The sequence below is a fragment of the Biomphalaria glabrata genome, chromosome 3 (genome assembly GCF_947242115.1).
Source record: "Biomphalaria glabrata chromosome 3, xgBioGlab47.1, whole genome shotgun sequence".
Lineage (NCBI taxonomy): Eukaryota > Metazoa > Mollusca > Gastropoda > Planorbidae > Biomphalaria > Biomphalaria glabrata.
This window is the reverse complement of record NC_074713.1, coordinates 45835969-45853683: the sequence shown is the minus strand read 5'-3', so window position 1 is coordinate 45853683 and position 17715 is coordinate 45835969. Positions and strand designations below refer to the sequence as shown.

The 17715-nt window shown below is 33.3% G+C and overlaps 1 protein-coding gene across 1 annotated transcript in view; it reads right to left on the bottom strand.

Moving 5' to 3' along the window:
• Nucleotides 1-5433: 5433 nt before the first annotated feature.
• Nucleotides 5434-17715, bottom strand: part of LOC106061125 (putative ATP-dependent RNA helicase DHX57) — a 30042-nt gene continuing 17760 nt past the window's right edge. Inside the window, exons 18-26 of the mRNA XM_056022312.1 lie at nt 17238-17328; nt 15845-15940; nt 15225-15299; nt 13837-13974; nt 12577-12694; nt 11902-11939; nt 11047-11136; nt 8356-8496; nt 5434-7811 (exon numbers count right to left, since the gene is read on the bottom strand). Of these exons, the coding sequence (XP_055878287.1) occupies nt 7623-7811; nt 8356-8496; nt 11047-11136; nt 11902-11939; nt 12577-12694; nt 13837-13974; nt 15225-15299; nt 15845-15940; nt 17238-17328 (976 nt within the window). The 3' untranslated portion in view covers nt 5434-7622. The remainder of the gene's footprint in view (nt 7812-8355; nt 8497-11046; nt 11137-11901; nt 11940-12576; nt 12695-13836; nt 13975-15224; nt 15300-15844; nt 15941-17237; nt 17329-17715) is intronic.

The window sequence follows — 17715 nt, the reverse complement described above, 5'->3', positions numbered from 1 at the left end:
CCGGAGTCTTAAACATATTAGGTGTATTGGCTATAAACTAATGATTTTCCTTCAAAGTATAGGCCTAATTGCGTTGCCTTGCTATTTCGTGCCTGGAATAAATAACAAAGTTTTTAAGCTAACAGGTAAACACATTAAACAAAGTAATCAACAAAGGAAAAAAAGAACTATCGCAGACTAATTCGAGCATTTTCCAATTATTGTTGTTGACGTCACACATTTCTAGATCTAGTCTATATCCCATTAGAAGTTCTAGGGCTAGGCCTATCACTGACTTAACATCATGGATGTATAGGCCTATCACTGACTTAACATCATGGATGTATAGGCCTATCACTGACTTAACATCATGGATGTATAGGCCTACTTAGTGGCTCGACATACACACCTTTTTAGCGGCCCCCGAAAGGGGAAAAGACGCTATTAGTTTTGTGCGAAATATCTGTCCGTCTGTCCCGTTTAGATCTCGTAAACTAGAAGAGATATTGAAAATCCGACTTCACAATATTTTAGACCATTCAAAGTTCTGATGCAACGGCTACTTTTTTTTTCCTGAAAGCGAAAATTCTAATTTTTAAAATCAATTATGCAAACAGTTTTTTATAAGAAAAAGCTAATTAGTATGCATTATATGTTAGACCTAATTTAAGACGAATAGTAAACTTATAAATATCATTTTTGTGAACATTTTTTTTAATATAGCGGAATTTTTTTTTTTTTTTTTTTTTGAGGATTCGAATATGAGATTGAGCCTTTTCAAAACAATTAAATTATTTAGTTAGAACCGAGGGTCCCAGGTTCGAATCCTGGTGAAAACTGGGATTTTCAACTTCTGAGTCTACCCAGCTCTAATGGGTACCTGGCATTAGTTGGGGAAAAGCAAAGGCGGTTGGTCGTTGTGCTGGCTACATGACACCCTCGTTAACCGTAGGCCACAAAAACAGATGAACTTTACATCATCTGCCCTATAGACCACAAACTAGTTAGGCCAGGTTCACATCTAACTATTTACATTCACTTTCACGTATCCTTTGATCTGCGGGACGGTTGGGGCACTACACAAGATCTGTTAACCTTCTTTCTCCATTCTTATCTCTCATTTGTCTTTGATATAATTTCATTCGGATGTTCTTTCTGAAAATATTGAAGCCTACCTGGGTGGACCACTGGTCGTGCGGTTTGCGCGCTTGACTGTCGTTTGGATTTATCGACGATCGAAGGTTCAAACCCTGCCTGCTCCCATCCCCCGTCGACCTCCTGCTGGAGGTTTGGACTAGGATAAGTAAACTATCTTCAACTCTGAAGGATTATCCGAAGTATGTAAAACATTTTACTTCGGGGGCCGATTTTGAGTTTGTGTTTCCACACAAACTGTCTTTTGTAACCTTTTTTTGTTTTCTTTTTTTTTTAATTTCATTTTTTTTTTTTTTGTTCTTAATCTTCAGTTGTATTTTCTTTTGATTTCTCCAAAGGTGGCGCAGTGGATCAAAATCGAACACAATGTATTTATAATTCTATCAACTATAATACACTCACAGCATCAGGGTCCTGCTATAGAATTCTATAGAGTCATCAGATTTATAACAAATGACTGTATTCACATTTAATTAGAGTAACACCATTAGTACAATCACTTTTAACTTCAGGACAGAATTTAAGACTAAAACGTAGAATAGTAATAATACATTAAATACTAAGCCATAGTGTCACCACCTTCACCTATACCTTAGTCTGTTGAGTGATAGCGGGGGTACCACACAAGATCTGTCAACCGTTTTTCTCCATTCCTGTATATTTTGTTATGAATAGAATCTCTTGCAATGACAGTACAGGCCCGTTCATTCACTGTCCATTCTTTGACGTTGTCTTTCCAACCATTTCTCTCTCTGCCTCTTCTTTTTTTCCTGTACCCTGAAGGAAGCTCTTTGCAAGCCGTAAGGACCTTGTGATATGGCCGTAATTTACGAATAACAAAAACACTACTTAATAATAAACACTCACATATTAAACATAAATGAACAGCAGCACCAGGGACCTAGTTTTTTTTTTTAATGAGAGAAAGTAGTGAATCAAATTGTGCCGTAAAATAAGGGACTGCGCCAACCAAGGCTCGGTGACCTTGGAAACGACAAAACCGCATAACGATATCGAACTAAGCGAACTTAACCTCTAGATCAGGGGTGGGCAAATTACGACCCGCGGACCACATGCGGCCCGCCGAAGTGTTTTATGCGGCCCGCTGACACCTACTGAGGCCAGGTGTGCACACAGTATATACATTTAAAATGCAAATATTAAAAATAATATCCATATAAATTATTGAAACTGTCTCATTGTAAAAAGTTTTAAGTAAACAAAGATTATGCTTATTCGCTATACATTAATACACTCAATTCAAGACACAATCTCTGAGTGTTGGAACAAGATGACAAGTGAAACAACTGATGGAGCTCGATCTTTGACTGTGACAATTATATATATTTTTTTTATATAAAAAATATCCCAACCATAAACTTTAAACAGGAAAGTTTCCACAAAATTGCATAAAATTTCATCATTATACTGTACAATGAATAAATTTCATAGTAACGAACTTATTAGAGTTAGAGGTTTTAACCACGGGTAGTTTCGATTTATGAACAAAATAATCCAATGTATCCGCCAGTCTATCATGGGCAAGGCCAATGAGATATACAATCTCAAGGAAGAAATTGTTACTTGAAGGGCATTGACTGTGACTTTGTTAACAAAATTTCTAATGAAGAGTGGAAAACAGATTTCATGTTTTTATACATTCACAATTACAATCGGTTTTTTACATATGAAATGTAAATGCATGTTAAATCTTTTCAAACAAGGCTTTCCCATTTCTACTGGCAAGCAAAAGAAATAGTCTTTGTCATTTTCCTTTGCTGAAAGGCGAAACTATTTTTAGTGAAACAATTAAAAGTACTAAAGCTGTATTTCCACACTTTAAAAAAAAACTTTGCTGCTGTTCACACTATTTGTGTACACATACATCAGTTCTTCTTCTTCCTCGTTCTCATTTTACATGTTGGAGGGCTCAGATCAGTAATCCTATATCTGAGATGAACCGCGCAGTGATTTCCAGATCAGGCAGTTCTCCGAATAATCTTTGGAGAGTCTTGTTCGGGTCTCTTGATTTAATATGCACCATTGAAGGACATGGTCAGCATTCTCTGGTGATGCTCCACAAGGGCAGGTTTTGGTCATCCCGACATTTAACTTCCGAAACATATATTGTCTCATTCAGTGAACAAGCATTTTTTTGTTGAAACTAAACAAGTATAATCACTGGTCAATGTTGACTGACTGTAATTTGACAGCATTCACATGGGTAACAACTAGTAAGATAGTTTCACAGTTCCAGAACATTATGCATGAGTGTAAAAAGTAAAATACTGCACATTAAGTACAACTGTATATTTGTGGGGATATTGTAATATAATAAGACAACAGCAATTTTAAAAAAATCAAATAATTGGTTTAAAAAATTGATAACTCTTGTAATTTCTTAACGTGGAGTGTGAAAAAAAGGAAAGAAACATGAATAAAATATAGTGTAAATATGAGTTAAAAGGCATTCTACCCACTTATCTAGCGTATCGTTCTAAGATTATTTACATGTATATATATATATATATTTATATATATGTGGTCCGCCATTCCAAAACTTTTTTTAATGCGACCCTCGATATAAAAACGTTGCCCACCCCTGCTCTAGACCATCGGAATGTCCAAAAAACCAATCTTCTGGTCCCGAGTCATTCACCCATATGCAAATAACCACCCCAGTGGTCAATGGTCACATGCCCTAGCTGGTCAATGGTTCGAGCCTTGGTTTTTAAAAAAACTTGGTCCCTGGTGCTGCTGTTTGTATCATCATTTTTTTCAGCACCCTAACTTCGCATTTATATTTACATTCACAGTCTAATAAAAATACTCAGAAAGACAAAAGATAAAGGTGCATTTCTTATTCCATATGCTATGACAAATTCATACAAGTGCTCCTTCTTCCCTAGTGCCATTACAGCATGAAACGGGTTGCCTGAATCCAACCAATTACTAAATAATATGCACAACTAGATTAGCACATGGATAGGCGTAATTATCTTCTGAAAGAAGAAAAAACGCCTGTTACTTTGTAATATAAGATAATACTATGTTTCTTACTTTGCTGATAAAAGTGTTCATAGCACAGACCTATCGGGTATATATCTAAAGGTCTATGGTTCATTGTGAATATAATTGTGCTTAACTTCAACCACGAAGGAATCTCTTTCTATGCCAAACCTAGATCTACATGAAAACTTTTAGGTTTATGTTTATTTTACAAAGCTTACATCAACTCAATGTTGTTCCTAACAAATCATGAATCAATAAAAATTAAAATTAAACAACTAGTTTGTTAAATAGTGGTAATGAATTTTGTTCGATATCAAAAAGGGAAATACATTTTACAGTATTGAAAGAGAACATATGTAAATGTGAAGTTCTTCCCCTGGGCTTAGTTGTTTGGTAGTGTATTTTGTTACTTTTCTGTTTAAGGTGGATTTGTATTTTTTGTTTGGTTATTTTTAATGTTAACAAATTTTAACCAAAGAGATAGCACATAAATAAGTATTAAATAAATAAACAATGCCACATTAAGGAGCTCCTTATAATACATATCTTTCCTCTATTCTCTATGAATAAACTTTCATAGTTATTTCTTGAAATGGTTTCACTTGTGTTTTTTTTAAGGGGAGGGGGAGGGATTATTTGAAACTATTAAATATTTTCATTACTTCAATTATCATTATTCTTTCATTTATTTTCTTATTATTAACATTTTGAAGTTGAAAAAGTTGATATAAACTAATGTATAAAGGATGTGATTGTATCACTGAACAGTCATTATTATATAAAAAAAGAGAAGCATTTTTAACTAGCTGGCTTATGTTTTAGAATTACCGTACTTTTAAGACATTTAAAAATATAAATCTTTTTTTTTTAAAACAATAGATGAATAAAAATTTCACAAAGTAAACCTAGAATAAAAAAAAACGCATGAATGATCAATCAAGGCAAAATGTGAGTCTTATTACACAGTAGTTGTTCATCATTGCCACCTAGACTAAAGTCAGTTGTAGTTACCAAGCAGTCAATTGTTTTCTATTTTTCGGACAGAAGTTAGAATTGTGGTCCTACGTAACAAACACAAGTACAGCATAACAATAATTTATACAACATACTGAACGCATGCATCAAAATGTAAAAAAAAATAATTAATTATATTACTGTTATGTTATTGTGGTGTTTTTTTGTTTATTATGTGCATAGAAATAAAAAAAAAAGTTTGGAATGTTTCACATCACAATACCATTTTAATAACAACATGTACAACAAAACAACAGTGGATACAAACATTAATTAAAAAATAAAGTGTTTTAATGTCACAAACAATCATATAAAATCAACTTTTCAATCAAGGCATGTTGCATGGTTAATTCTCATACCTTTAGAGGCCAACATTTAAAAAAAAAAACAACTTTCTACCTAATAAATACATATATATATATATATGATATGTATTTCTAAATACAGTCAAATACAGTTAAATGAACCACATATAGTTTATGTTCGTATAGCCGGTTAACCAGATTAACTGGTTTTTTACTTGGAGTTGTTTCTGTACTTTGGTCTCAATAAGTGGCTTTGCTAACTACCCAGTGGTCCAATTATGCAACAAATCTTTAAAAAACAAATTTACCTGTTTCCTACACACACACAAAACCTCTTTACTTGGCATCATATTGACTTACATTAATGGATTGCAAATTTATTGCATGTTAAATTATATCCCATTTTAGAAAAAGGCAAATCTATTTTCATACACAGAAACCTGTGCAATACAGCCAGTTCTAAAGAACTATTTCCTAAAGTATATATATATATATTTTGTTTCAATATGGTGATGTACAAACAGAATTTGGAAGAGGGAAGGAAAACAATAAGCTTTGAGTTGACAAAAGGGATTTCATAAACTGAATGTACAGTTTTTCAAACTGGTTTTGGAGAGTTCAGAGTATAGTAGTGTACATTAAATCTACATATTTTTTTGTGATGTCTTAGAATTAACATTGTCCTTGTAGCTTTGCATTAAGGGAAACAAAATATTATAAAAGACTTATATTATCTTGCTTTTGAAGGTATGTCTGAAATGTTGTAATTATTAGAGACTATCTGCCTTAATATTTGGTCATGCTTGTAGAACCAAACCTCATTCACGTACCAAAGAGATATCATTCAAATTAAAATGATCTGCCATTGAACAACCATTATGCTAAGTAATATATTGAATGTGGGGGCATACATTTAGCAAAACATGGACAATTAGCAAAGGATAATAAGGAATTATGGGATTAGAGGAAAAACTTGACTTTTTGAATATGGATGCATAGCATTAATTAAGTGTATATGTTTATATCTAAGTAAGATGTGAAATTTGATATTATTTCTGCATGTAAAGTTCATATCATTTGATATATTATTCTTTTTTTTCTTAAATGAATAAAATTTATTGTGTGCAGGACTTGATTCATGTTATCTTTTACTTATCTAATATTAGGGTACATATTCTCTATGTTACAAACTCATAAGTCAAGAGAAGTCTGTAAGTTATAGGATAAGATAAAATCTTTAACTTATAGAACTAAGAAAAAATGAGGCTTTGAACAGATAAAATTAATACACTTCAGATCTTACCCAGTTTGAACCTTTAAGACCAATGAAGTAATAACTAAACCATGTGATGCACTCCCAAGTAATAAAACAGACTTTAACCCCTAAAGCTTTTGATTGCATTTCACCCAAATATGACGAAAAAATAATAATGTATGAACACTGACCAGTAATTTCCCCTAAAATATAGTTTAACCCACATTCATTAGCAAAGCAAACTTTTACCCAGCCCTGAACTAGACAGCAAGGGAATAACACACCAGGAGTGTGAAGGGACAGAAACAGTTATGAAGATGTGGCATAAAGCCAGAGTTACTTTCCCTATTGTTACAAACTTACATACAACATATTTTCTTTTTTTAAATACCGTAATAAATTTGGGGAACGAAGAGCTAAAGACTTAGGAAATTTGCAGGAGGCAGATATGCATTAATACAAATAGATTGATTTTAATATCAGGTCTGGATATGAAGTCCTTTTCAAAATGTCTAAACAATATTTAAATTGGAAAATAAAGGAGCTATATTTTCTAATACAATTTTCTAAAAAAAAAAAAAGAGTGCTACAAAAATTGTTTGACACTTATCCATGTTAAAGACAGAGAGAATAACAGAGAATAGAAAAAAAGCCTCTAACCTATATTGTCCTACTTTTGGGGGGGGGGGGGGGCAAACCCCAATGACATGGCACAATGAGAATGTCTAATTAAGACAAATATATGACTTAACCTGAAAACGCTGAGGAATTAATAACATTGTTGAAAAATGTTCCGTAAATTTTAGGGAAAAACAATTTTTGATTGTTTAATTATTAATAGCTTCGCTAATGAGTTCAACAGTAGGCCTGCACAGAAAGCCAGGCAGTAATCAGAACAACGACTAACAGAAGTCCTCAACTTCTTCAACATAATCTTTAGCAGACATTCTTGGATCCGATATGATTTGTACAATGCAATTGATAATACTTTCACTGTCGGAGCATCTGATGAGGTCCATATCTGGCTGAGAGATTTTATCAGATAACAGCTGATCCAGTTTTGATCTCAGAGATTTTAACAAAGCTGCAGTCTAAACAGCAAGACAAAAAATATAAAGTGTTAATTGACATTAAGGAGTATGATGGGCTAGGGTTGGAATAAATCACTTTACTACCTATCAAGGGGGCTCAGGATCAACAGTGACTTAAGCTGAGTAGTGTTGTGTGAGCACCTAAAAGCGGCATGGAAATCCTCTTCCAGATACCCCCTTCCCCAGAGCTATAAGCTCTAAATCTGGAGCTGCATATGCACATTCCAAGCATGCTACAAGCAGATACTTCTTAATCCACAACAGTGTTGGTAACCGCTGTTAAGATTCAAAGTGTTAGCTGTAAAAATGACAAAAAAAACTAGAAAAAAAATACAGAATAAGTTTCTGGAAATTTGTATATATTTGAATATATCTTTTGTAGAGGCGCCTTTCTTGTAGTATCTGCCCTCCATTAAATCCAGGCCCTGATTTTATCTCATTAAAAATATTTCATTCTACAGCTGCCATTTTGTACTTAAAATAAAAGAATTAAATATATGTCTGACTTTTTCAAATCCCCCCCCCCCCCAAAATGTGAACTTACCTCTATTGTTCTCACTTTGAACATGATCATATCATCAATTTTTACAATAATATTTTCTGAGCTTCCAGTAATGGTAATTTTCCCACCAGCAAACATAAGCAGTGAAAATTTGGAGACTAATGAACAGTCTCTGATGTAGACCTTCACGAAAATACAAATAAAATCTGATCAATGATACAAATCTTAAATAAGATGCAATCATGTAGGTGGTGAAAATATGACTGCCTGGCAATGTAGTATGCACTCTGGACTGTTGTCTCAATTGTCCTGGGTTCAAACCCTGCCTGTCGCTATACCCTGCTGTACAGTGGGAGGTTTGGGCTAAAATGTAATGATCTTTAATTCTGAAGGAATATTCAAAACATGTAAAACAACCAATAAAAAGAATAATCTAATTACATCACAACAGATAGTCTGTTACTTGTTATGTAAAATAACATTGTTTGTGATGTACAATGTTTACACTACAAGTAAAAGTGTTTCATTAGGCAGACTACACACACTACAGAATAGAAGTTGAGAAAAATAGAGACAGCAAATCACTATGTCAAAACTACAAGCATGGAAACATTGTCTAATAAATAATAAATGCACTGAAAGACACTTAAAGCAATGGCATATGTCTCAGTATATGACAACACATTTTTTAAAAATCTGTTTAACTGCTGTTCTTGCATGAAACTGATTATATTTGAGAGATAGGCATACTAGAATACAAATCAATTAAGACAATCCTAATCTAAAATACATGACAACTTTAGCAAATGATGCATATAAGAAATAGTAACATTCTCTGCTAAACTAATGTCTGTAAATTATAAGGTAAGAAAATTAGTATCTTAGTCCAGACTGCATCCCCAAGGTAAAAGTAGCCAAGAGAAAATAAAACTAGGAAGTTTTACCATAAAGGTAACAGACTCTAGGATGTGATTGGTTATTCATAAAGGTAACAGACTCTAGGATGTGATTGGTTATTCATAAAGGTAACAGACTCTAGGATGTGATTGGTTATTCATAAAGGTAACAGACTCTAGGATGTGATTGGTTATTCATAAAGGTAACAGACTCTAGGATGTGATTGGTTATTCATAAAGGTAACAGACTCTAGGATGTGTTTGGTTATTCATAAAGGTAACAGACTCTAGGATGTGTTTGGTTATTCATAAAGGTAACAGACTCTAGGATGTGTTTGGTTATTCATAAAGGTAACAGACTCTAGGATGTGATTGGTTATTCATAAAGGTAACAGACTCTAGGATGTGATTGGTTATTCATAAAGGTAACAGACTCTAGGATGTGATTGGTTATTCATAAAGGTAACAGACTCTAGGATGTGATTGGTTATTCATAAAGGTAACAGACTCTAGGATGTGTTTGGTTATTCATAAAGGTAACACTCTAGGATGTGTTTGGTTATTCATAAAGGTAACAGACTCTAGGATGTGTTTGGTTATTCATAAAGGTAACAGACTCTAGGATGTGATTGGTTATTCATAAAGGTAACAGACTCTAGGATGTGATTGGTTATTCATAAAGGTAACAGACTCTAGGATGTGATTGGTTATTCATAAAGGTAACAGACTCTAGGATGTGATTGGTTATTCATAAAGGTAACAGACTCTAGGATGTGATTGGTTATTCATAAAGGTAACAGACTCTAGGATGTGATTGGTTATTCATAAAGGTAACAGACTCTAGGATGTGATTGGTTATTCATAAAGGTAACAGACTCTAGGATGTGTTTGGTTATTCATAAAGGTAACAGACTCTAGGATGTGTTTGGTTATTCATAAAGGTAACAGACTCTAGGATGTGATAAATTATATATAAAGACAAAGAGGCTAACGTGATTGGTTGTCCATAAAAGTAAAAGAGATTGGTTATCGCTGAATGTAAAAGATAAGTGTGCAAGGCCTAAGAAACTAGGCAGTAGTCAGTTATTCATGAAGGTGATACTATAGAGATTACAGGCCTTAGTTAAAAACTGAATCATTTTGAGAGGCTGTCATAAGTCTTAATAAATGGTGAGGAATACGCATGAATAAGTGTACGTTGATTTCTTAACCCTTACCAGTCTTTAATATTTTTTGAGTAGTTGAAAGCCAGGTCTGAATTACATTCTAGCTGATTCATAGTATTTTACAAGAAATTAGAAAAATAAAAAAAAACTTTGAAGAACTCATGAGGGTGCAATCCAGGGTGACGTAACTGACCAACTGAGAGTAAGTTTCACTGTAGAATATTGTCTTACTCCCACCTCCAGGTGTTTTTCTGATAATGCAAACACTGCAGCCTTTAGTCTTTCTGTTTGGGAAGTTAGCTATTAGTTTTGTTAAGTCTCTGGTCGGATTTCCCCTCCTGCCCTTTTGACCAGAAAGGGTTAAAGTAGTCTATCTAAATCATCTTTTGGAGACCTATTCTTAAAGGAACTTGGAGATTAGTCTTGTTTAAATAGTTTAGTATAAGGATGTTGCTTTAGGCAATAATTTTTCAAGACACATCAGGTAAGACAGAAATACAGCTTTATAGTATTGAATAGAATTTTTTTTAACATATAGTGCAGTGACCTTTATTTCCATCTTGTATCAAGGTATTGCTATTAAGTGTCAACATTTATTTCATTTTGACCCCAAAGAAGATTAGACAGAATGACAAAACTAATTAGTGTCACTGGCCTATACAAGTACATACCTTTTTGGTCTTGACTTTTTCATGGTAAACCAAAAATGAGCCAATTTTGAAATAGTGTTGAAAGTTCACAGAGCTAGGGTGAATATCAACCTACAAATAAAGAACAAGATAATTAATTTTTACACACATTTAAAAAACTAAAGAAAAATACCTATTTGAATAAACCAAGAAAATAGAAAGAAAATTCTGATTAAATCTGGGATATGGTAATTGTATTTAATTGGATATATTTGAGATGAAACCATACTAATGGAGGGTAGGTGGCATGATTGGTGAAGCACTTAGATTCTGAACCACAACTTAATAATGAGTTTCCCCTGACATTTGTTAAGGAATAGCTGGCCACATGACACCCTTATTAACCATTGGCCATAGAAACAGATGACCTTTGCATTATCTGCCCCATATATCACAAGGTCTGAAAAGAGTACTTATTTTTTTCTTTTACTAATTATGTACTTTTTCTCCTGGTTTTTTTTTTCAGAAACTATTGTATTTACTAATGAAAATTAAAATTTTAGATCAATTCAAAAGTAAGTGAACTCTGTGGCCCTTTAGGTCTTTGGAAATGATCTTCACATCAGGGAAACATCCATCTGACTGAAAAGACCAAACATCAAGGCCTATGAGATGTTACAAAAGGTGCAAATCAAGCAACTTGGGGCTGTTTCCTCTTTTCCCTACCCTTGACATGATTCTGTAACATAGTATTATGATGGAAGTCAACACTTTAGTATTTGGTGCATGTGACACCTAGCCTAGTGCTGAGAAATGTAAAACATTTCTACATCATAATGTCATGACTTGACTCTAATCCCTCAACATTAAATAAAAATGTTTCACCAAATCACTTACATACTCTCCTTTCTCAGTTTTAAATTTGGTTCTTGAGACTGAAAAATAAATAAAACAGAAAATTCAACAATTATGCAAGGGTGGACATGGAGATAGAAACAGAAGAGTTTTACACCACAAATCACAAGGTCTGAGAAGGAAAACTATTATGCAAGGTTTGAACAAGTCATGCAACATATTTGTTTTCTAAATGCTCATAAAAATTATGTCTATATTAAGAATAAATAAATTAACTGAAATCTGCTTCAAAGATTTTCATTATGAGTCAGATCTCAGTGTACTGATCAATTTAAGTTCTAGGAAGTTATATATTTTACATAAAACATTTGAGTCAAGTGAAAAATAATTAGCAAAAGAAAGTACTGCAATAAAAAGCTGAATTATAAGCACATACATATTGTGTCACAGAGTTACCCTTCAGAATCACTTTATAGACCAGCTCAGGCATCACCTTGCCCAGACTGTTAAAGTGGGAATTTTTTAATGAAAAATGTAGTTTTAAACTTTACTGATGTCAACCATCAACATTAACAAATTGCTTGAAAAAAAATTATAAGGAATGTTTAGAATGAAAGGGCGCTTTTAAAACATTAAAAAGGAATTTAAGGCTAGGGAGTAAGAACAACTTAAATATACTAAATTAAGAAGTCTGGAGGCAGAAAATGTGAAGGTTACCTCTCTCACCACTTCCAGACAAATTTGTGGCTTGAGGAACTATTTCAATAATATTTGGGTAGAGAGCAGCCACCAACAAAGCAGAGAGCAGCTCCATGTTTTCATTGTTGACATTAACCTGAGGTACAAAAAATTATTTGCATTAGACTGTAACTAATTGTCGATATGGAGACTCTGTAAATGACGTTAAATGGTGTAATGTTGAAGAATGCGAATGTCGTGAAATGCTGGGTTCTTGCTTCCTGGAGCACTCTTAACACATGACAATTATATACACTATAAACTGACTCAAGTCCGACAAATATAGAGTTTATTTTACAACATAATAATAATACTGCACTTCTTGTTAGTGTTATGAGTCAAGAAATAATAAACAATCCTATCCGCATAATAGCGGTATCAAATGTATCCAATATATGTTAGAGTCTCTAGATTACAAATCACGTCCGCATCTCAGCGGGTAACACTGTGCAGAAATATAGATTAACTAATACATGTCTCAAAAGGACCACTGGCAACAACTGCCCACTAGTTACTTTCTAACTGAAATTACTACAGACTTTTCTAAGTCGCTACTGTCCATCCTGGACCAAAATATTACTTGACCACTCGGTCTAAAAGATACCACTTGACTGACTTGACTGAACTCAAAAGTCAACTTTATTCATTCTACTTCCTGTTTTCTACATCAGGAATTCCACGTGTCTTTTAACCTCTTAACATGACGTGAACTTTAGATCATGCAATGTCAACTAAGACTGTGACAGACTCTCTTATCTTCTCTTGGCAAACAAATAGGCCTAATTTGAACAAAAGTTAGGTTTTCCTTATATATTCTATGCATTTTGAAGATATTTTTTCCCATTGAAAATACACCTTTTGGCATTAAATCATAGTGCTACTGATAAAAGAAAATACAGAGAGTTGGGGATCAAAACCAGTCAGGCTACAGAACAGAATAGATATGTCGCTCAAAGAGTCACTTTTATAAGAGAATGTTAAAAAAATGTTTAAACAATTTCATATGTGTCATAGTGATCCTTTTGGTGGCCCTACTGGACCATTTGGGTACCAGCCCATCGGGCAATAGCCCAAATGCCCATATAGCCAGTCCGCCCCTTTTATAACATGACTGTTACATCAACTTTGTTCCCACAGCATTACAGCAACAGCTACTAGCACATTTGTGATGTAAAAAATTTGTCAAAGAAATATTTCTATTCAGAAAGTTGACTAGGCTAGTTGAAACTTCTTGCTAACCTCAGGTCCTGTGATCTCCCAAACACCATCAGAAATATATGAGGATTGGCTCTGAACATCTCTAGTTTTAATGCCTTTCCTTATGAAGCCAATATCAGAGAGGTTTTCCACATACTGTTGTTTCAGTGTCTTGATCATCTGAAATAAAACATGTTCCAATGAGATGTGTGGCTGATTGGCATAAAGCTTTTGGCTTTCTTTCAAAGGGGATTGAGTTCTATCCCAGAGCTGTGTTTGTTAGTGTCAAAATGCAGCATGGAAACCTTCTCCCAGACTTCCCATTCCCACAGGTCCAGAAAAGAGTTCGATTATAGAGAATGAAATACTTGAAAGACGCTATAAACAGCAATTTTTTTATAAATAAAGGGTAATATTTAAGCTCTAAAAAATTTTAAAAAAAAATTTTAAATTATAACTAGGGTTCTTAAATACTAAAATTAGATACAATCAAAAATGCTTAAATTCATAAGTCAGGTGTTATCAATACTAAGTAAAAATGTTTGATGTAAAATATTTTCTTCAGAGTGGAATATAATCTATTTATTAGTCCAACCTCCCGCAGAATAATGGGAAATGGCAGCGGGCAGAATATGAGCCAGGGACTCTGGAGACACTTAATCAGTCCAACATGCATACCACACATATAGATACACTAACAACACCTTAATAACTAATCAAACAACAATCTCAATGATTCAATGCTTAACATTCACCAACAAAAGCCTTGTGATTGATAGGAAACAGTCATAAATAAATTATAGAGGCTCAAACCAGAAAGTGAACTCAGTACAAGTTTATACATCTGATGAGGGCTAATCTTAAGAGGTTAATTAGAAAGAAAGATAATTTCAAGCTTTCTCAAAACATGCCATGCTGAATGTGTGTATGTAGGAAGTACTTGAGAGTATTTGATACAATGCACAACTTATCTAGACTAAAGACTACTATTAGGAGATTTCCCTTTTGATCAGAGTGCTTTTGTACATATAAGACTTAAAGCATTAGCACAGAATTTGTGTTTCATGTATTTCTGTGGTGCTAACTTATGAAAATTATCATAATTACCTTAAGCACTTCACAATAGAGAAAATGGGCAATGTAACAACATTTATAAACATGGGCTATGTTTCTTACCCAAAAATATAACAACATTTTTTAAATTCTTTTTTTTTGTTGCATTGCTAATAAATAGACATTAGTAAATAATCAAATATAAAAAAGAAAGACTCATTTTGAATGTCTAAATTACATTTCCATGTACAAGTGAAATAAAATACCCAGTTATAGTTAAGGGTAACAGCCTATATGAGCTTAAAATACAATTTTGTACAAATTAAAAATAATGAACTACAAGATAAACAATTACCAGGTTTAAGTTAGGTTTTTACCTCTAATGCTTTATAGGACAGATAATTTTTTTTACAAAAGTGATAATCTCTTGCTGCCCTAGACAGCCACCAGGTCTGTGAATAGAACAATTAGAGAAAATAAAACAAACTATCATTTTTAAATACAAAGTATAGGATTATGTAGAACAATTATAGATTTAAAAAAAAAATTAAATGCTGACTTTTGCTTTTTGCAAGAATGCATTCAAAAATATTATATTCATCCAAGTACAATGAAAAGTACAATAAAACCTTTACTTTCCTATTCTAAATTTCAGTGGCGCAATTGATTGAATAGATTCTCAGTGTTCAAGATGTGTGCCCAACAAAGGCACCAACAATATTTATACCCTATCAAATGCAAAGTATCCATACCTAGAAAAACTGAATCAACTCAGTGTAGATTCTTACATCTCAAAATCTCAAGTAAAAACAGAACAAACATTTGACTGAATTCAATATGTTAAGTTTGACAAACAAGCAAACTATAGTCACTTGGCCAGCAATCACTATTACATGTATTTGTTAATTAATTAATTAATTATAGTTTTCGTGCTGAACCCCTTCATAGGTGGCCAAGCCAAGCCAAGTTCAAGTGTACTTAGCATATTTCAAATTACCTTGTAGGCTTGAAGCATTGTCAATATATCAGAATTGTTTGTTTCAAATTCTTTCTTCTTTTCTGCAGCTTCTTCCTTCTTTTTAAATGGAATGATCTGGACAAAAATAATTCAAGAATAATACTGATGAAAGATGGCGTTTGAGTAATTTTATTTCTAGTAATTTTGTTACATATGTAATCTAATAAGCTACTCAGTTTAGTTCAACATTTGAACAGTATCACACAGAAATGAGATTTCTCCATGCTAAGGAAGATTACAATGAAAAGGAAAACAAAAAGGTTGTGTGCTCAAAACACTATCTTGGTTCTGTTACAACAGGATAGAAGTTTGGGCTATTGCTGGCCTCTGAAGAAAATGAAATGCAGATGACAGAAAAACTATGAATTGTTTAGCAAGCCCTGTTTTGCCTGTAGGAACAGAACCAAAGCTCATTATAGTAATGTTTGAGTTTGAGAGAGACACTTTATAGGAATGTACATTTCAGAAAAGTATTTTTTTCAAAATGTAAAGTTAAAACCAAATACAAAATTGAAATATATATATATAGGTCAGAGGACTGAAGTTTGTGCGCCCCCCCCCTCCCCCAAGCTGATTTCTAGATTTCTTATTTTCTCCTTCATGTCTTGACAAATTATTATTTAAAACTGCTATTCTTCACCTTCACCTATCCCTTAGTCTGTGGAACTGTTAGGGCGCCACACATTATCTGTTGACCGTCTATCTCCATTCCTCTCTCTCTCTTTTGCCTTGGATAGAACCTCTTTCAATGGCAGGCCCATCCATTATTTTAATGTTCTCTTCCCATCGCTTTCTCTGTCTGCCTCTTCTTCTTTTTCCTGATACTGTTCCCTGAAGGAAGGTCTTTGCAAGCCCCAAAGACCTTGTAATAAGGCCATAGAGTTTAAGTTTGTGTTGTTTTTTTTTACAATATTTAGGAGGTCATCGTGGGGGCCAATCACTGCAGTAACCTTGTCTCTAATCTCTTTGTTTGTAATGCGGTCTTTAAATGTGATACTTAGGATCCTTTAGTAGCATCTCAATTCCATTGCTAGGATCCACCTCTCTAGCAATCATATAATGGGCTATGTCTTTGTCTTTCCATATTGCTATTCTTATTATTTATAATTTCAAACAGAAAATAAAAATTAAAAAGAAAATACAGTATTTAAATAAATTTCAAGTTGATTAATAAAATAAAAAGAAAATAAACTCTCGTGGGCTGTATAGCCTAAGAAAAGTGCTTAATTATTTAAAATCATTGTTAGGTAAGAGTGAGTATAGTTTTATATTTTTATTCATTCCTCAATTGGGAGAGCTAGTGATGAATAAGTCAAAAAAAGATTGTTAATTTAAAAAAAAAAATAGATAAGTGTAAATACAAGATACGAACAAATGGTGATTTAAAGCTTATAGTGGCTGCAATGGTGAGGGTGGCATCAAGACAACGGAAGATGGTTCCATATAACATCAGCTTGCCGATTCTGGATTAAACAAAATGAAAAATTTAAACAAACATTAATTTAAAATAGTTACATTAAAATCTATATAAGCAACAGGCAATAAAAAAAGCTATTGGTTGGGCATAGATGAAGCAAAATTTCCAATGTATCTGGATCAAACAAATTTAACTTGTTCAAAAAGCAATACAGGTAAAGGTAGCCCTTTCAAATTTTGTGATCATTTGTGGCAGATGATATAAAGCTCATCTATGGCTGATGGTTAACTAGGGTGACATATAGCCAGCACAATGACTAACCACCTTTACTTCCCCAACGTATTTAAGGTACCCATTAGAGTTTGGTGAACTCAGGTGCATCCTAAGAATCTGATAATTTGAAATCCCAGTCTTTGTCTTTGTTGGGATTCAA